This window comes from Fulmarus glacialis, unplaced genomic scaffold (genome assembly GCF_000690835.1).
Source record: "Fulmarus glacialis isolate BGI_N327 unplaced genomic scaffold, ASM69083v1 scaffold34305, whole genome shotgun sequence".
Classification (NCBI taxonomy): domain Eukaryota; kingdom Metazoa; phylum Chordata; class Aves; order Procellariiformes; family Procellariidae; genus Fulmarus; species Fulmarus glacialis.
In genome coordinates this window covers 1-20,389 of record NW_009214278.1, presented here as the reverse complement: position 1 = coordinate 20,389, position 20,389 = coordinate 1, and the positions used below count along the sequence as shown (strand labels likewise).

At 40.7% G+C, this 20,389-nt stretch overlaps 2 protein-coding genes across 2 annotated transcripts; both read right to left on the bottom strand.

Moving 5' to 3' along the window:
• Positions 1–4,749: 4,749 nt before the first annotated feature.
• Positions 4,750–9,148, bottom strand: GLYATL3 (glycine-N-acyltransferase-like 3). The gene is made up of 5 exons (XM_009578505.1): positions 9,071–9,148; positions 8,564–8,671; positions 7,184–7,310; positions 6,308–6,434; positions 4,750–5,176 (listed from the first exon to the last, which is right to left on the bottom strand). The coding sequence occupies exons 1-5, from the start codon at positions 9,146–9,148 to the stop codon at positions 4,750–4,752; spliced, it is 867 nt and encodes a 288-aa protein (XP_009576800.1).
• A 5,558-nt stretch (positions 9,149–14,706) lies between these two features.
• CENPQ (centromere protein Q) lies at positions 14,707–20,347 on the bottom strand. Its single transcript, XM_009578503.1, has 9 exons — positions 20,300–20,347; positions 19,380–19,535; positions 18,586–18,643; positions 17,747–17,861; positions 17,390–17,458; positions 16,009–16,138; positions 15,631–15,750; positions 15,286–15,363; positions 14,707–14,835 (listed from the first exon to the last, which is right to left on the bottom strand). The coding sequence occupies exons 1-9, from the start codon at positions 20,345–20,347 to the stop codon at positions 14,707–14,709; spliced, it is 903 nt and encodes a 300-aa protein (XP_009576798.1).
• Positions 20,348–20,389: the final 42 nt, after the last annotated feature.

Genomic DNA, 20,389 nt, shown 5'->3' with positions numbered 1-20,389 from the left:
CTCTTCCGTTAACTGGCAATACCTCTAGGAGTAGCTGGAGAAGATAAACCCACTTCCATGAGAATTTCAAGTTCTTCCCATCAACACCTTTCTGAAGGCAAGAAGAGAGAAGCAGCGAAACTCATATTAGTGCTTCAGTGAGCTCTCTGCACTGGCTATACATTGAGTGTTTTCAGCCAAAAAGTTGACAGTCTTGTCTGAACTGACCCTGCTCTATCCTCCAGGACCTTTATTTGCCTAGGCAGCCTGAAATTCTGCTTTTCATATGGCGGGATCCTATGCTGCATGATCACCTCAGGCTCTTTGCTGAGGTATTTCTGTTTATCAAATGGTTATTTTATGTCTTCAAACCAAACAACCACTGGATGTACTTATCTGGAAATTATTCTCCCTCTCGATAAATGTAGAATCTCCACAGCTTCTGTAAAAATGGTCTAATTGGGCTGAATGAGATAGAATCTAGAGGTAGACATCTGGCCTTACCGAAGGCAATGGCAGAATTTACCTGGACTTGAGAAAGACAAGGATTATAATCTTGATATATTCAGTTATCCTAAAATACTAGGCTGCCTTAAACCCAGACTGGCCTTTGAATCAGGAATGTATACATCTGTGCACCTGCTCACACACTAGCAAAGCACTATTGTTTCCTGCAATTCTCACTTTTCTATGGTCTTGCAGAAATTCGCTGGTTTATGCCGATAGCTCCCTCCTGCCAGGAATCCCTGCTTTGCTCAAAAACTATATTCAGTTTTTAAAAATTGACGAAGTAGAATCGTAGCTTGGTTTTCTGAAACCAAATCTGCCAGCCCTGTATGAGTTGCTCAGGTACACACACTGTCTTTCAAATGGCACTCCACATACAAGTGACATTCTTATATTTAGTGTAGTATGAAACTCAGAAAGCTAAAATAATAATGGAATATTTGAACATTAGTGAAATTAATCCACCTTTTTGCCCTCCTTTTAGAAAACTTTGAAATTTTTAGTCCAGGACCCTGCTGATAATTCAAAATCCTTTGTGCCCTAAAAAGACATGTGTCTCCTACTCTGTTATATTGCATATATCTAGCAATGGGAGGTGCCTTCCATTAATACCATCCTGTCAGGTACACACTGCAAGTCAAGTAACCCTGGAATTAGCCCATGAAGGTGTCGAGCATCCCCTCCTCGCAGAGCTGCAGGCATCCAGTTCTTCCAAAGGTCTACGCACATAAACTATTAACCTCTCTCATTCGCCTGGGTTGTTGTTAGTTATCCCGTTAGAATGCATTATGTCATGGTTTAACTCTATCCCAGCCGAAACCAGGACACGTTGTTATGATGTCAAAGGATGCAAGGAAGAAAACCAGCAAGCCACTCAGTTGGGTGCTGTGTGAAGCTTTGAAACTTAGGTGAAGCCAGAGCTCATATGACTTGAATTTTGAGCAGATTGACAGCTGCTGTTCAAAGGTTCCCTGGCAGCTCTTTGGCCAGCAACAGCCACTGTTGTGCTTCTAGTCCACATTGTCTGAATCAAGGGAGATCTCAGTGACAGGGTTGACATAAGTCAAGCCAGCAGCTTAGAGGACAGGCAAACCTTGGAGGAAGAAACAGCCTCTTGGGTATTAACCAATCTACTGTTTTTTGCTTGAATCTGTGTAGAATGCATTTTTTCCTCTCTTGCTGTATATGCTGTTTGCATTAAACCTTCACAGTAACAGAGCCGACTACTCAGCGTTCATATAGGACTGAGGACACCCTTGCTGTCAGTATCAGAAGAAATAGGCAGAAAACACAACGAACAGGCCCATGGCTCCTCCCCAGCCCCTTCAGAGCCTTTCTGTAGGCTTGGTTCTCTAAGGCCCTTTCCCTGGACCTAACCTTGTTTCTCCAACAGGCTGACCCTTCGAATTTTCTTTCCCTTCCCTCTGGGTTCCCTCCTGGACAAATTCAGGAACGAATCTGCACAGCTTTACAGGGTCCCCTTCCACCACCTGGACTCTTTGTTCTGCCTTTGTCTGTCCTCCCCGTCTGCTCTCCTTCCTTTGCCAGAAAGGACTGCCAAAACCGGTTCGCATTCCGGCTTTAGCTAATCTCCTTTTCAAAATGAAATAGGACTCCTTTTATTCTGGACCTGACTCCTGCCAGGTGTTGCAATCATGGCCCCTTTCAGTTCAGTAGATAAACACAAGCTTAAGGCTAAATCTTAATAGTCCCCATTAAGTATTTAGTTCAGGTCTGTGAGGAACCTTGCCAGCAGTGCTGGGTACATGTTTGCACAGAAATATCCACAAAATACCAGAGACACATAACAAATTCAGCAGAAAGCAGCACCTGTAGACACACATCCCCTTCACAGTCACATGCCGCTTCCAGTCACACCCATTCAAATCCAAAAGGTGAAATTGCGGTTCAAAACAGGAATGCAAATAGATTCACAGGCTCACAGGACTGCAGGATAATTCAGGTTGGACGGGACTGCAGGAGGTCAAAGCAGAGTCAGTCGTGAGGTCAGACCAGACTGTGCAGGGCTTTATCCAATCTGATTTTGAATCCAGATGGATCCAAATATAGTTTTGGACATACGTAGGTGTAACAGAAAGTACAATACCTCTCCGGGTCAAAGTTAAATGCCAAGATGATATAGTAAGACTCCCAGTGTTCTATTTTCCAGTGGAGATCCAATTTTGGGACACTTCTCAGGCTGAGATCCAGGCTCTTTGGATGAGCTTGCATGGCATGATGCTTATTCCTCTATTTTGCCATGAGCAGAAGGCACTGGTGTGTTGTTGTGGAAGTAGTCTCCACAACAGTGACAAATTACTCACAAAGCAAATTATCACTAGAAGACCACCACTGCATTGCCACTTTGCTTTTCTCTGGGGATATATTGGTAAATAGACATGCTGTAACATGGAAAGCTAAGAAATACTGACTAAATAAAAAAGTCTAGTGATTCTTAAAATGTAAAAGAGAAATCAGTGTACTGGACCAGCTGCCCTGTGAAACAAGAGTCCTCCCATTTTAAACTGTCTTCTGCAAGGTGCTGGAAGAGGTGGTCCAGACTAGTAATTTATACAATACCAGGAACCAACAGAAATACTAGAAGTTACAAATGTCCTCTGGAATCAACTGCCTTGACTAGCAAAGGATGGTGACCTCCAGCAAGAAAAAATTTCAGAGCTGCTCTTCCCACGCTACTGTGTTGGTAGTACCTCAAGACACATGCCGTTAGTTAAAAGCACCTGCAATTGGCAGGATTCAGCTACAAATTCAGACATGTAAATTTAGGTGTCTGACTATAAGTGTCTATATCTACCCTTGTGACTTAATCCAGTTGTCTAGATCTTGAGTGTTGTTTGAGGTGCTTTATGACAGCTGATGTCCAATGAGTAACCCAGAAGAGTGTTGGTCTCCTATTGGGCCTCTGAAATTAGGAAGGTGTCTCAAATATTCTAAGATGCCTGAAGCTGGACTAGGCACCCATGCCTAGGCAAGTAAGTACAGGCTTAGTCTACATCATCATTATTCAGTGGAGATCTCCTGAATACAGTCAGTGGAGCCTAGACAGAGATTTGACTTAACCTAAACAGACACTTAGGTTTGTTCAGCAGTAGTTGAACCCTGCCTTTGGTGTCATTTCAGACACCATGCAGCACTGGAGATACCTGCACAGGGCTCACAAATGTGACATGTGGGAGATTTGTTGCCTTCTGGATCAGCAGCTGCAGATCAGGAAGGGTACCCTAGGGCATTGCTTGCCTTCAGCCAACCAAATGGAGCCTCCGTTGTATTTTATATCATAGGCAACCTGTCTTTGATAGCTGTGCTGCTCAAGGAACAACCTCTTAGTCATGTCATTATCCTCCTAGTAGGCTGCTGTGCAAAAACCTTATCAGCTTTGGCATATACATGTGTCCTCCCATGGCCTTCAGTGACAGCATCCTCATTGTTGCTCCCAATACACATCTATACTTGGACACTCTTGACTGAGAGACAACGTGGATATCTCACAGCTTCTGTCTGCTAAATTTTAAGTGAGTTTTAGACTGGTGTGAAACCAGTTAGACTTACTTCCACCCCCAGAAGGAGCATTTGCAAAGCATTTGGAGTTATTTACTAATAGAATTGACGGAAATGACTTGTAGCAAGCCCTCCTGACTTGTGATAAAACACCTATGTGCTGAAGTTAAAATCTGCAAGACTTTTTATCCAGCCTTTGCATGTTTAGCTCTACCATGAGCAGAAGATAGATAGACAGACAGATTTGTCTTGAGCATAAAGGAGACCCACAGTAGAAAGGAAACAGACTTGTTTCTGTATTAGACACTAAAAGACTTCTTTATAAAGTTTTTCTTTAATTCAGACTGCTCCTTGCAGGTTTCTCTGCTTCTTAATTTCGCGTACTAATCTCTTTTAGGGAAAGGAGAGGCTGGAGGACTTACATCAAGACAGATTGATGGGGTTAGAGGTGTCCAAGGATTCTGCTGTAGATACACAGAAAGAATAATTCTTCAATCAGAAACAGTACAATTACAGTTGAATTACAACAAAACTATTAAGCTTGCAACCGTTCCTAAGTCTTTTGGATTTGCCATGAGCTGTTTTCCCTGAGCAGAGAAGTCATGAGCAGTTAATATCTTCACTTTCAGGCTTACACAGGAAACTTTTGCCTGATTTTTGATCTCACCTAAGCTATTAAATTCCACCGAAGTGCTCCTGCAGTGCACAAAAGTTGATCTGAATGTAGAGATTTGTGAGGTTTGGCTATAAGTGAGATTTGGCTAAAAAATGAAAAGGTGTATGAATCACTCTGAAAAATGAGCAGGGAAGAAACTGGGCATTCATGCTTTTCAGCAATGGTATTGATGGTATATTCATCTCCAGGACATTACCCTGTGCTGGAAAGCAACAGCTATGCAATTTCTTAGCTACAGTGGTAGCCACAAGCCTGCTATAACCCTTCCTCCGATGCTCTGGAAGAGTATAGCCATGAATCATGGTGGCAAACTGGTCTGTCAGGCTCCAGGAGAGGGGATACCTGTTGTCATCCAAGACACAGACACTGGGGAAGCAGCAAATGAGGTTAGCAAGGTACTTCTGGCACCTTGGGTTGCCTCCCCGTGACCAGGTTTTGCTGAGCAGGCTGACATGGGAGATGTCCAGGTAAGCCAAGGTTAATTTAGGGTCCATCCTAAGAGACAGTACAGAAAGTGTATTAGGAAGAAAGCTGTGCCTTATATTCTCCAAGCAACTGCACTAGATTTAAAGCTGTCTTCTCCAGCCAAATAGATTTCCAGGTCTATATCAGAAAGGGTGTCCTGGTTTCGGCTGGGATAGGGTTAAATTTTTATCGGTCAGCGCGGGTGGTGAGCAATTGCATTGTGCATCACTTATTTTGTATATTTTATCATTATCATTATTCTCCCTTTTCTGTTTTATTAAACTGTCTTTATCTCAACTCACGAGTTTTTCTCACTCTTACCCTCCCGATTCTCTCCCCGTCCCACTGGGGGGGGGCGGGGAGTGAGTGAACGGCTGCGTGGTATTTGGCTGCCTGCCAGGTTAAACCACGACAAAGGGGAATCAAAGTGAACTGGAGGTTTGGGAATAATTAGAGAGGGCAGCACCTCTCCATTTTAGGTTTTTGTTTATATATGCTCCTGAGTCCACACAACACACTCCAGAGGTGCCTCATTCCTTACAGGAAGAGTGGATAATATGTTAAAGAAGGCAAGGAACCTCAGTGACATATTAGGTGCCACAGAGGAGTGGAAAGGATTTGATTTCCAGTCTCTCATCCTCCAAGACTGATAGATTGCCTCTGGATTTTGAATCCACTGCTGAGAAATTTATTCCAGGAAAAACGGAGCCTGTGGTTCCCCTACTCTTCTGCTTTGATGTCAGATCGATATCTCACCAGCAGAGAGATGTTAGAAAACTTAGAAGGCTTCAAGTAGTTGTGTAAAGCCCCCTTGTGAAAAATAAACTTTGCGGGAGTCCCAGATCCATCTATCAAATCTAAGGAGCTTTGACACAGGAAAGCCAAAGGAGATGGAAAGCAGACCTGTGGATCCCATGTATACATGATGAGAGCAGGGGATGGGGACTATTCTGGACCATAAAAATGCAAAAGTGATAGACTGATTAAAGACAAATCTTGGTAAGTATTTAAGGTAATAGTTCCTTCGTTACCAAGTAATTCCTCAGTCAGGTTTTTGACCCACTCACAGAGAAAGCCTAGCAGTCTTCCTGATATTTTTGATGTAAATGTACTTTCAGGAAATATATTGCTATAGTAATGACATGGAGTGCTTAGACATACTGAAGTCTGACATCTGGCAGCATGTCCGGGTCTGAATGGATAACCGTCTGGGAAGAGGATGTTTTCACATCTACCTGCTTAGATAAAGCCACAGTTCTGGATATTTCACGTATTCCATCCTGGAGCCCTGTGTATACAAAGATAAATACTAAGGCACTTTAAAAAGAAAGCATTTAAAAAAAAATAAAGCCCAATAGTACACTTTTAAAGGCACTAGCCAGGTATTTGAAATCTTCAAAATTATTAACTAGGTTCCCTCCACACTCTGGCTATAACTTCACATATGTGAAGGTCAGAAGACACCACACTTTTCATCTAATCCAATCACCAGAACAATGAGGACACAGACCCTCTCCAAGTGACCTCCCCATCTAACTAACTCCTATCCTCAGTTTGAGCCACAGTAAATTACCCAGTCCTAATACAAGGATTTCAGTCGTGGAGGAATCACCTATTCCACAAGCAAGTCCTTCTACTAATTGGTAACCTTCACTATTAAAAATTATTTCCCATTTAGGTCTTGTCTGGGTTCAGCTTTCAAACACTGGCTTTCACTAAACCTTTAATTACTGCATTAACTATGGCTCAGGTCAGTCTGTATGTTGTCTACAGAATCCTATGGCCAGTAGCAAAATTAAACATAAACAAACATGCCTTCCTGACAAGGAAATAGCTTCATCTAATTGAAAGCAGAACTTGAAATGGTAACAGTGAATATGATACAGATGAAATTCAAAAGCTAGAAGAGTCATATCCTAAGTCTTGTGCTTTACTTAAGCACAAAAAATCTTTCTACAGAGCAGAATGCCAGAGTCTACACTCCATGAAGATTTTATCTATTCTGTTTCCTCTAAACCAAGTAAGGCTGGACTGTACCTTGTATCTGAAAAATTTGTCCCCAGTTGATGGCATTTGTGTTTTCCAGTAGCTCCTGGTAAGCCTGTAACTCCTTGTAGAAAACTGCATGAGCATTGGTATAATGGTCAAGGTCATCCATCTCATTCTGAGGAGAAAAAATATGGAAGAATTAAAAATTCTCCCCGTTCCCACACACACGTTTTTCACATTGGAATCAAAACTCCCTGAAAGCCAACGCCAGAGATCTAAAAATTGTTACGAGCTTCAGGGTTGCTTCCTTTTAGGACTTTTTCAGTAACGACTCTCAAGCAAGACAGTAGAAATATCTGTTGTTCTCCACAGTGTCATATTAGCAGAAAGCAGCAATGGTAGTAAGTCCTCATGTACCCAAGGCACAGTAACCCAAACCTGGTGGCAGTTTCTTGAAACTCTTGCCTAATTCATTGTTCAAAGCTCACCTCTACTACTCGTTGTCCCAAAAACCATGCTGTGTTATTTGGTTGCCAAGGTCAACGTATTTAGACCGCTTCTCTTCTGGTAAACAAAATAGTACCAATGCTTGTTCTCTGCCCCTGAGTTGAAATAGCACAGCCTGGCCTCGTCAAGACTATTAAACTCTCTTAGTCTCCAAAACAGGTTGGAAACATCCAAACTGCCAACTGGGGATTGTCTGTGTCCTATGCTGACTCCTGCATTGCTGGCCTAGGAGAGCTGGTTGTCCCAGAGACCACGCCAAGGATTTAAGTGTACCCCATATGAGCCTACACCAAAAAGGGCTTGTCTCCTAGCCTGGAGTTGGGGAAGCACCCACAAATTCATGCAACTCAGAGGTTGCTTTATCATGGTGGACAGAAGGTGTTAAGGCAATGCCCCCTCCCAGCTTCTCTTTAGCACTGCCTGTTATGGACCAAAAGACTGCAGAAGGACCCTTCTTTCACCTTGTAGCCGCATCTGCCCCATCACAAGCTCACTAAGGCTTTTTTTTCTGTCTGTCTGTACAAAAGCTAGAAAGACCAAAGAATCCTTGGAATATTTGGTCAAGTGTCATGACTGCAGGTAAAATGTGTCTCTGCATAAGCTACGCAAGTTAATCTTCAGTTAATCTTCATGCAGTCAGGATAATTACAATCAATTAGAGTGTGTACTTCATAAATAAGTTTAGTTATGCTATAATTGCTAGGCAGAATGTTTCGGGAAAAAGCAGCACTCCCTATAGTGGGCTTTGTGCTGGCACCCACTGGGATGTCCTATTGCACTTCATGGTTCCCACCTCCCCCTGTTACACACTTCCCAGATAAAGCTAGCCCCATCCGCAAAGATCTCGGGAAGCTGAGAGGAAGGCCCCAGTCACGTTAGATCCACATCTCGGAAACGAAGATAAAAAACACGTCAATCTACTTCCCTCTGCAGCCGGGTGATAACAGCTCTGAAGTCTGGCCATGAGTCCACCACCACTTCCTTCCTGAAGGGGTTCCCTCGGTTGGTGTTCATCACAGCTCCATACACCTCCAGGATGAAGAGCCAAGAGAAGAAAGACAGTTTGAGACCTGCTAACGTGGCGCCTGTGTTATAAACCAGAGTATGAACCTGTGACACAGAGCTGAAAGCACACGTGTAGATTTTCATACCTACACACCCATCAGTAAGGCATATTACCATGAAGATAAACCATTGTCTAATTATGCCAACCCTAATTACTTTGGAGAGGAGGTGGACCGGTTTGCTTCTTTCTTTTCTTAAGTGTGTGGATTTGGGTTAGTAAGCAGGGCCAAACAGATATCTCAGATGTAGTCATCTAAACAGCAAATATCAGTCAGTCCAGAAGAAGCACAACCCTCTCCCTGACAAACGTCCTGATTCACTGATGGAAATACCACAGAAAATGACAGGTCAGCGCTGTGTTACCTTGAGGCACCCGGGGAAACTCCACCTTAGCATTTTCTCCAGCAGCTGCAGCTTCATGGAGCAGTTGAGGACCAGCATCTTCCTTGCTGGGAACACACACAAGGTATAGAGTCACTCAGAAAAGCAATAATGTGGAGGAACTGAGTGGCATAATTGCTAATTTCATAAAATACAATAGCTCCCACAAGTGCCCTGTTTCAGCATTCTCCTGTGGAAAGCGTTTTGGGAATTTTTTTTTTTCAATAGATGGATGTGCAGAGAACAGCAAGATGGGATGGTGTTTGGCAGACCAAGTTGGAGTCAGAAAATCCTGGGCTTAATTTGTTATTCTACACCAGGTTTCTTGTGCAACCTCAGGCAGGTCTCTTACAGACAGGTTCAAAAAAAGGCTTTCTCATGTCTGCCCCAAAAAATCATGTTAGTTTTTGCTGGTAAAAACTGTAAAAATAAAATCTTACCACCAACTTCTTTAAGCCTAGATATGACCCAACTCTCTTACTGGTACAAGTAAGAGTAATTTGTACTATGTTAATTCAGCCTTTAACTTTTTAGGCTATGATTTGGGATAGTTCATCCCCCAGGGTAACTTCAGCAGAGGAGTTACTGCGAGAATGACAGCCACAAATCTTATTTATGAAACAGCTGCCTTGCCTTGGTAATTTTTTTTCCTTTCCACCTTCGCTGTAAATCCAAACTAGCCCATCCAAAACAACATAGTTATGGTCTGTCAAAAAAACCAACCAAACAACCAAACAACCAAACCCCAAGAAACAAAAAAACCCCAAGAAGCAATAAAAATGTATCTTCACTTAAAAGGTCCAAGGAAAGAATTCAAATCCTAAGGTTTCTCAGAAGTACCACATCCTTCATCCTCTCTTTTACCTCTTCAATGTGCACCAGTTAATCTTAAAAGCATTTCCCTTTGCTGCAGTTCATTATAAATCTTAACACACCTTACAAATTATTGCAGCCATCAAGTATCTACCTTACTACTAACAAACATCTTACAAGCAGCCACCTCTCAGGATCACAGATGAAGCAATAAATCCTGTAGCAGGGGGCTAGGTGGTCATCCACCCTCAGCACCCATGTTTGCTTATTAGACGCTATATGGCTACTACAAAGGTACTGATCCAACAGACAGATCACAAGAACAATCAGGTGTTACTCAATCTGATTTTCCTATGTTTTTAAAGGAAATAAAAAGCATACTACAAATGTTGAAGGGTCTTAGCATCAACGACTTATCTTGTCAGCGCTATGTATTAACCTTATAGTTGATCTTCTACTGCAAGTGAGTCAAGGAGTCTTTCCAAGATCACTGACTGATCTGTCACCCATAGAAAAAGGTTTCTATTCACTTGTTCTTAATACAATGTGCCAATCTGGCCGTTTTTTAATTTTGTTTAATTCTACAGATTGCACAGTATGTATTTTTTCTAAAGGCTTTTGCATCTCATAATTTGAATCTTCCTTCCAGGCTATATTTAGGTTTCAAATATTTAGTCCAGTTTCCAAGTGGCAAGGCTTTGTTTAACGGAGAAACAACACAACAGTCAGCACTAATTGCCTCTTGTTGTTGTCCTCAGCAGCCAAATTAAGGGTTGAATAAACCATAGCATTAAGCAACACACTTATACAGACAATCTGCTCCCCAGGTCGGGGTAGAGATACATGAACAGAGCAATATAGTGAAGCTCAGGCTGCCCCACTAAGACACTTGTGCCTTAGATAAGAAAGTATCTTCCAGCATCCATGTGATCCACCATCAGTCTCAAGCCCTCCCCTTGTTCCTTGTCTTGCCATAAAAATTAAAAAAAAAAATAGCCCATTCTATGATCACATGTGCATATTTACCTTTCTTGAAGCTTATACTCCTTTTTCTCACCGTTTTCAGAGGGAAAATTGCCTCTGTGTCACAGCACATCAATATATGTGCAACTATATCTAAAGGCAGCGTTGACACGTGTTTGAATATACAGCTACTTTTACCTGAGGACAGTTCTTACACCTCTACGCCTGGAAGTACTTTCGGATCGAAAAAAAATATTGCACTGATAGACCACCTGATCTCTCACCTGATTTCAGTCTTGTAGCTCATCCTTCCAAAGTGGAACAATAAACTTGAAGTTAGGAGACAATAAAATGCATCCACTTTGTGGCTGCTTCTGCATGGGGAATGACGAGAGTCCTTGTCCAGAATCTTAAAACTGTAATTTTATTGATCCAAATTGTTCTAAACTGGTATATGGTTCCTAAAAGCTTTATTCTTTCTTTCTTTTGGGGAGCATGGAAATAAAAGCCAGAGCCAGCCACACCTTCAGAGGAGGAGGGACTCTGTAGTGTCAAAAGGCTTGTTCAAGAGTATAGGCTCAAGCAAGAACCTTTAATTTTTTCATTAAGACATTTAATCTCTTTGCATTCATACCAGTGAATGATCTGCTTTGCACATACTGATAATTACCCTTTTTCTTCTCAGTGGTAGTGAAATTAAAGTAGTCAATTCTCATTCTCGGTACCAAGCTTCATACGATGAGGGAATTAAGAGCCTGAGATAAACTGGGACATGTTCTGCCAAAGAGAAACCCAACCCAGCTAAGGAGCCCCAAGCATCATTTTGAGGTGGCAGCCCTGTTCACCCTTTGCCTGATTTTTTGGTTGTCCCTGTCAGTCCAGTCTGGTGATGCTAACCCATATTGTCCTTTTGATTTGAACTTGATAACCTATAGCACAAGGCAGAAGAATCAATAGAGAAGGAACATTGAAGTGTTATGGGAGAGCACATGCAGAAAGATGATTTGAGCATGAGGAAGAGTTGATATGGGGTACGGATTGATATTCCTGCTATATCTTAAGAAATCTGTAGTTTGTAACTTACCTACTTGAAGCCAAGGTTTGTGAAATTGAGGAGTTTCAGATGCTCCCAAGTCAAATCACACAAGTTCACAGCTCCACGCAAACTGATCAACAGTGAACTCATTAGAAACCAAAACCTGATCATTCTGCAACTCTGCCCAAGGGTATCCACCATCAACTAAGTTGAGCTCAGACCACCTCCTAAAAGTCTGGGTTTATGTTCCTGTTTTATGTTGTCCTGTTTATATGTGCATGACAACCCCAAAGTAACAACATCCACAGCCAGCCTGCCTATCATAATCACCCAATGTCAGGAAAAAAAATGAAACTAAAATAATTATGGCTTGCTTCTGTAACTGTCTAGCCCTGTAAGGCAGGACCTCCACTGCTAGTGACAGCTTTGCACTGCGTTTACAAGGCCTCAGGATTGAGGCTCACCAGGCGCTCTTTGAATGTTTTACTTAGCTGTGTAATTTAGCATTTCCTCTAATTGACCAGGGGTCTATGAATAATTATTTTATTTTTGTTATCTGTGTATGGTACAACCACAGTTTTATACAGGCAGCAGTAACAAGCAGTTATTCTATGTCAGATGAGATATTTATGACTAACATAATGACGTAGTATAGAGAAATCTGATTGTTGGTGAGTTCTTTATAGCTAAGGGGTCTCCCGTGCCAAGCCTCATCTCTTATCCTCACCGCTCTCCCGTGCCCCATCGCTTAGCACCCCATACCTGTACTTCTCTGCACCGCATCCCATATCTCCATTTCTCAAGGCCTCTGCTATCATACTCTGCCTGTATTTCTCTATACAGCTGGACAAAACTGGTTTTAGGAGTAACAAAGAAATAGCACCTAACATACATAAAGGGTATTATACGCTCCTCCCCAAGCAGGGCTTCCTCTTTGCATTTAAACACTATTTTGAACATAACACATTGCAATCTGAACAACTAGATTTGGAAGGAAGGGAAGAGACCAAATCTCAATTCCATGGAATAATTGCAAAAGGTCTTGTAATTACAGCCTTTCTTGGGGAAATGTAAGAAATGCTGCAAATAGCTAAGCAAAAATTCATCCCATTTCAGTACCCTGCCTTTCAGGGTGTCAGCATGTCTGATTAAAAGTACATCAGCAATGTAACACTACCTTGTCGAAACCATTTAATTGTCTCTGATGGACACACGCTTCATAGATTTGTTTACTTCTTTTTCACATCTATTTGTACACTTTGTCTTACACAAAATCTTCTGGCACTGTTTACACAGAGTACCCTACTTTAAGAGCTTGCTATCTAGCCATGAGTAACCAATCCCTACTCAATGCTTTCATAAAATGCATTACATCTTTATTATTTCCTTCTTCAGTTACTGCTATTTCAACTTTCCTTGTATGGAAGCTATATCATTTCTGACTCCTACTTACTGCCCTTCTCCACGCTTTCTCTTTTTTTTTAAAAACGAAAAAAGGTATCTATGTGGTTCATGAAGTTCAAAACCCACTTGCTCACAAGTTGATCACCCTTAATGAAAGCAAAGGAGTATATCTTTACTCAAAAATTAAGATAGCTGGCATGCAGGAAAATCATTAATCCATAATCTGGATTAAATTACTTTGGGGTAGTGGTTATGTCAGTAAATGCTCCCCTTGTTGAGTGATCAAAAATTTGAGAAATATTTCTAAATATGTATATACTTTTTCATGTAAGTCAGTATAAAGCAAGCAAGCACTTAGTCTGGTTCTCCTGATCCTACATGTAGCAACTACAGAGAGGCTTTTAATCTCTCATAGGAGAATAGAGACAATTAGCTCATGTCTCATTAAGAGTACCAGCAGCTTGTAAACAAAAGAACAAGTGTTTGCATGGTAAGTCTTGCTAGAGCCTATAGTGTGTGGTAAAGAGCACTTCTGTGTTCTAGCAGATAATTTGACTGGAGAAAGCACTTTGTAATAACTGAATCTTTTAAGGGAGAAGCTCCATCATGGAGAAAATAGAGCAGAAATTGAGGAAATGGGAAAATAGACTTTTGACTTCATTTTCTTCTGCTGAAGAATATCTGACAGTTAATGAAATATAAGGTGAGTACACAACTCTGAAATTAGAGCTTTGCTCTATAATGTTCTTATCTGCTTTCCCCAACCATCTGGATAAACCAGGTGTGAATGTCTTTTTCTTTTTTTTTTTTTTAAGCGGTGAATATGAAAATGTTAAAAAAAAAAAATCCTGTACATTTGATTAAAATTATTCAATTTCCTGCCATGGAAGTTTTTTATTAAGAAATGGTAAGAAATTTGAACAGGGGATTTGCAACTGAGCATTATATAACCATACTTTTACTATGTGTTTCAGGTTTAAAGAGGATTTAACTCCAAAACAAAAGTTAGTTTGGTAAGAGATACTGCCTTTGCCAATTTAGAGATGTGATATAAAAGTCCAAATATAATGGAATACGTTGCCTTATTCTATAAGAATGCCCAAAGAAACCCAGGATCCATTCCCCTCCCTTCTCCTAAGACAGTATATATCATCATTAGAAGTCATCACAGGTCCAAAAAAAACCCAAAAAACCTTGATTGATCACTTAAATCACTAGAGTCCCAGAACGCATCTACAGATTTATACACCAATATTCATAGAAAATGTTTTAATAGAAACTCAGCAGTCACAACAGTAAAGCCATTAGGAAGAAAACAGTTTCCATGATCATCATGCTACATTAACACAGAGTGCTGGCCTAGGTTATCTTCTTCAAAGGAGACTCCATATATTTTGGTTTCTCAAAGGAAGTCCACCTTCTCATAGGTCTTTTCAATGAGGGTTAACATGTTCTTCAAGTCAGCTGACTGCTGAATAGTGTTCATGTCCTTTAAAAGACCTTTCTGATTTTTTATCTTCAAAATTTCTTCCTAAAGAAGGAAAGAAAGAATAATAGACAACAAATAAAAAACAGCTTTCATTGAGTCCAACAGAAATTTCACTTTCATGCAGCCTAACTGTACCTAAATACAGCTAAAATAAAAAGGATTCAAAGACACAGAATGAGACAGTGTTCCTTCCATCGCTTACATTTCAGAAATGATTACAGGTTCCCTAAGACCATAGGGTTCCTAGGAAAAGTCATGTGATCCTTTAAATGGCAGGGTTTCTAGGGTTTTGTTCTGTTTTTAAAACGTAAGCATATAGTTCTCAATGAAAAGAAAAAAAAAAAAAGAACAAAAAGAGAAAAAAGAGAAAACTTTCCGCTATTTCAGAATTTTCAGAATTGCACCCTCTGGCAGAGGTTAAGTGATAAAAGCACATTCTGTTGCCTTTCTTCTCATAGCCAAGGTGTCTCTGAAAATGTATTCCATGCTCACCTGCAAAGTGGGTGCCTGTAAACTGCGCTTGGGGAGTTCTGGAAGGTGGAGTGCTCCACTGCCATTTTCCTGGAATACCTAGAAGGGGAAAAAGAGGAACAAAAAAAAAAAAACAAAACCCAAACATCAGGCACACAAGTAGGAAAATAAACTGTCTGTCATTATCCAACTTCTGAAAACTAAACTTCTTAATTTTACAACTGAAGTTGGAAAGATTGAAAAGATACATTCGCAAAGGCAAATAAGGCCTTCCTTATATGACGCTCTCTGCAGAAACAGCTTGGGCACGATAGCTCTGGAAACACATTCTCTTTAGAGGAATGCAGCAACACCCATTGGAAATACCTTCCTGGCCTTTTTTTCATCTTCCTCTAACTGGTTCTTGAGCACCTGGATTTTGTACTGCAGTTGCTGTATAGTTTCTTCAATGCGTTCTGCTGATCGCTCAGCTTCATTTATTTCTTCCTAAGTCAAAATAGAGACAAAAACAGAACAAAATTTACTTTAGAGACGGTGAGCCTTTTGTGTATAAGATACTGACAATCAGCATCAGCTGAGTCACTGAAAAAACATCCAAAAAGACACACTGCTTTGTAGTGAAGGTGGGTGACAATGATGAACAGTGGACAACTACTCCACAACAGCAGTCCATCTAAAAAGTTACAACACACTGAGCAGCAGCAGACGGGTCAGGTATTTTCTTCCCTTCCTTGCCTTTCATACCTGCAATTGTACCAGAGACTCTTCATTTGTCTCAAGCATTTGTTTCTCTGCCATTTGAAGGCTCGGGACATTCTTCAGATTGCCCAGCTTCCCTGGAGGCACCTTTAAAGTCTTGAAAAATCTCAGCACCCTTTATTACAGAAAAAGGAAAGCATGACTTGTTTGGAGTTCTTTGCAAAACAAAAAGAAAACTGACTAATGACTTCTATGGGGAAAAACTAAACTCAGTTTAGTCCAATTGCTGCCAGTGAAGTAAAAGGATCCAGACAGGAAGAAAAGCTGTCGTTAATTGTTTTCCAAAATCACATGGAATAGATGTCTAAGGAAGGAACCAGGAATAAGAAATCCCACCATTCTAACCTTTGCTATTACATTGTGTGGTTTCTATCCCATTGGCCTGTACACCCCGAGTGTAAATTGACATTAACTAATATTTTCCCCATTCTGACCTTTCTGCTTTTCAAAGTAAAACTAAGTTCTAAAAGCAGTATTTTTAACTGCTTCCAAACAAAGATCATTTTAGTAAAATCTGTAAATGCTTTTGTGAAACATGAATAGTTTTATGCCAGAGGAAGAGTTCTAGCTTGCTCTCAAAGGTCCTTCTGATTCTGAGGAAGACTTGAATTCTTCCAAGTTGGACCTGTCTGTTAGATACACCAAACTGCCACAATCTCCGTGCATCTCAGATGAAATTGCAGGAGTTTGGCAACTCAGAAGTTAAACATGTCACAAATGAAACATTAAAAAAAAAAAAAAAAAAAAAGAAAACCATTTATGAAAAACTAGCTCCTCATGTTTGAATCTTGAGGTACTGAAAGAACAAAGAAAACAATATATAGGCTCAGGCACTATGTTGGTAAGAGCCTGGTATACCGACACACACGTACACAAAAATTCTCAGACACTCAAGCATACGTAATTACTCCCACGATGACATAAAAATGCTAGCTATGCCCCAATATAAAATTTCAATCCTCTTTGAAGTAACTTCAACAGTCAGAAAATGAACTAGCATTTAAGCAAATTTAGCTATCACTGCTCCCGCCACTATCATAAAATGATAACAAAATAAATAGCTGCCCACAAATTTAAACCCTGTATAAAGAGTACAAAGCTGATTCAAGGAGTTCTTAGGAATACCTTCCAGGTTCTGTAACTCATATAGAAGTAGTTAAAGTGGGTCTTTCAACAACTCTTGCCTGTCCACTTCAATCAACGTACCATCAAGATATTTCCCTCCTTGATTTTGCATCAACTCTCCCTTCCAAGATTTCCTAAATTGCTCCCAGGAGCAATTCTGTAAGTGTGGTACGAAACAACTGGGTAAACTAAATCCCTTCTCTCTCTCTTTTCTTTTTTTTTTTTAATTATAATTTCTTACCTTCCTTTCAGTAAATTGAGGTGCTTCTGAACATCATCTTTTCTCTCACTTTGTTGGCACAAAACAGATCTGGAAAGAAAATAAAGGCAGAATTTTCATCACAAAGCCTGCAAGCACAGAGAACACGTGAAGTGATTCATCACTTCACACATCAGGTGAAGGGAACATACTCAGAACTTCTCTAGCTAAAAATTTCCAACTTCAGATAGAAAGTGTTATATTATACCAGACAAAATATACATAGCCAGCCATATTGCCCAAAAAAGCTCCAAAGCTTTTCCAGTTCAAGCAATGTTATGATTTTCACTTTATTCCTTGTGGAAACAAAGAAGAACCACCAGCATATTTGGCACTTACAGTACTACTGAATCCATTACAGTTTCCAGAAACTGCCTACTGCTTTCTGAGAGAGTCTGCCAAGATCCTATTTTAGCACTGGTTAGCTTCACCTTTTTTAAAGAACCTTTTTCTCCTGTTAACACAAAGGAAAAAAGGAAGATTGATTGACAAATCAGTCAAACCTGGATAGACAGCTTTGTGACTCAATTCAGTCAGATTGTAGTCAAAGGTGTAACAGGTAAGATTTTTCCATGTCAGAAAACTATCAGGTCAAATCTATCCACATCAGGTGGTACTTATTATTTGCAAGTCACAAGTTGTTTAAAAAGCACAAAATAGAACAGGTTCTTTCTTACAGCAGTTTCATTCTAAACAGATACTTTCCCAAAATCATTAGTGATACAAGTGAGAAAACCCAGAATGAAATTAAAAAAAGAGTGGGAATATACGTAAGAGAGAAACTCAATGCAGCAGAGGCCTCATCTCATTTGTATGTTCAATACAATACATGCCAGTCTTAAGACAGAAGGTTAAGAGAGAAGACAATGACCTCTGAAGAGAAAGTTAAAATGTTCTGAGTGCTTGTGGTGGAATTTTACAAGAGAAGAAAACTACTTGCAAAAAAAAAGTGTATGATTAATACGTGCATATACAACACATATGATAGGAATGCACACTGGGTAAGACTGTACTGCAAATACTTGCTGTTACTGTTTAGAAAGAAACCTTTGAAACTTATTTCAGTAACATCTCAGACATCTATGATTTTAACATAGCAGTTACTACTTTTACTTTCAGTGTTTTTTCAAAACACTGAATTTGCACGAGACAAACATAAGGAAAGAATACAATCCTACCTGCAGGGGAACAGTCCCCGTGTTCCTTAGCTTTCCTCTTGACTGTCTGAGTGACGTGCTGAAGAGAAAAATTTACAGCAAATGTGGTAATTTTGAAACATCCTCTGCTGTGCAACCATTCATCTACTACTAGCAACCCACTATAAAAAGGCTGTAAAAGCATGTTAGTGCTTGACAGAGGTCTATGGACGTTGACCACAAAAAAGGCTTTTTGAACTGTGAAACAGTAATTCATCTCAAGCAGGTTAAGGAAAGCAATTCACTCTTCTCAATTCCTCCCCTTCCAAGAACGAGGTCGTGAAATAAGAAATGCACAAGATGTTTGGCTATCCAGCCACATCTTGAGATCATGGTATCCCTAAGTTCAGTGGTTAAGTAAGCGCTCTCTAACACAAAGCTGCCTAGGCCAATCCTGAGACATGCAGAGAATTTTTTCCAGAACTGAATAAACTTCACCTGAGCTACATGAACTCTGACTTTATCACTCTGTTCAAACAGATGCTATGCAGCTCCTCAAAACTGCACAGCCAGATTGCCTTTTTATTAATTATCAGGCAATGCTTCCCTCTACTTGCCACAGGCCCAGTAGCACGCAACTAGAAATTCTGGAAACCAGGGAGCAGCTAAGGCAGTGGGTCTCAAAAGAGCTGTTCACACTGGACATTCCTCAAGAGGCCTACATTTAGTTAATGAAATATTCTCTATAAATTCCAGTTAAAAACTGGGAAAAAATGCCTCTTTTTTTTTTTCCTTTGATTGCTTTTCTAATATTTTTGATTCAAAATAATGATTACCTTTCTTTTTTGACCTTGTTTTCTTCCTTCTCCCTCTGTTCCCTTTTTTTCGGTGGAAGACCCTTGTTCATTTTGTGATTTAAATGGTTTTTTTGCTGATCCCCCACCAGTGGTCTCCCCCATTTTATTGGAAGATGCGTGGCGGCGTTTCATTATCTGTAAACCAAATGGAACAAAAGGAAACAAAACCAAAATTAAAATCCAGCAATTATAATCTGTACAGTACAAACCACACATTAACAAGCAAAACGACGGAAATACCCAGTGCTAAACGAGCCCAAATGTTTGCATATTTGCTAACCCAAAGCCGAAATCTTGCATATTTATCTAAGTGCAGGACCACTAAAAAAGCATCCCCATTTGCCTTTTAGACAAGTCTTTGCATATTCTGCACCTCTTTCTAAACTTAAAAGCCGGCATGTCTGCATGCCAAAGAGCGGCAATGGCAATGCAAGGGTAACTGCTCTGAGAACAGCCTAATTTGTTCTTAAAGGCCTCCAACAATAGAAATTCTTTAGCTTTCCAGTGCAGTTCAGTGCAGTCATCCTATTACCAGAACTTTTTACCCCAGCTCCTAACCATAATGTTCCTTGATGCAGTTTAAACCTATAGTTTCTCTCCTTACTCACTACAGAGATGGAGGAAAAAGAAGTCGCACAGAGTAATCATTACACCCCACTAGCCTTCTCTTTTCTAAGCACAACGACTCAGATGTATTCAGTTTTTCTTCCATCCCCTCAGGCCACTTCTTCCCTCAGGCCACTTCTTCCCTCACGCAGAGGGCCCCTCTCGGCTCGCCAGGCGACAGTCGCGACCGACACCACGGATATAAGCCCTTTTCCGCCCCCCCTCCAGTAACTACCACCATACGGAGGCCGTGGTCTGCTTCTCAGGGCGCACCTTAACGGGCAGCGCGACGCCTCGCCATGTCGCGACAGCGTCCAGACGCGAATGGGATGGGACAGCATTCGCAGCATACCTCAGCGTGCGAGGGGCGGACTACAACTCCC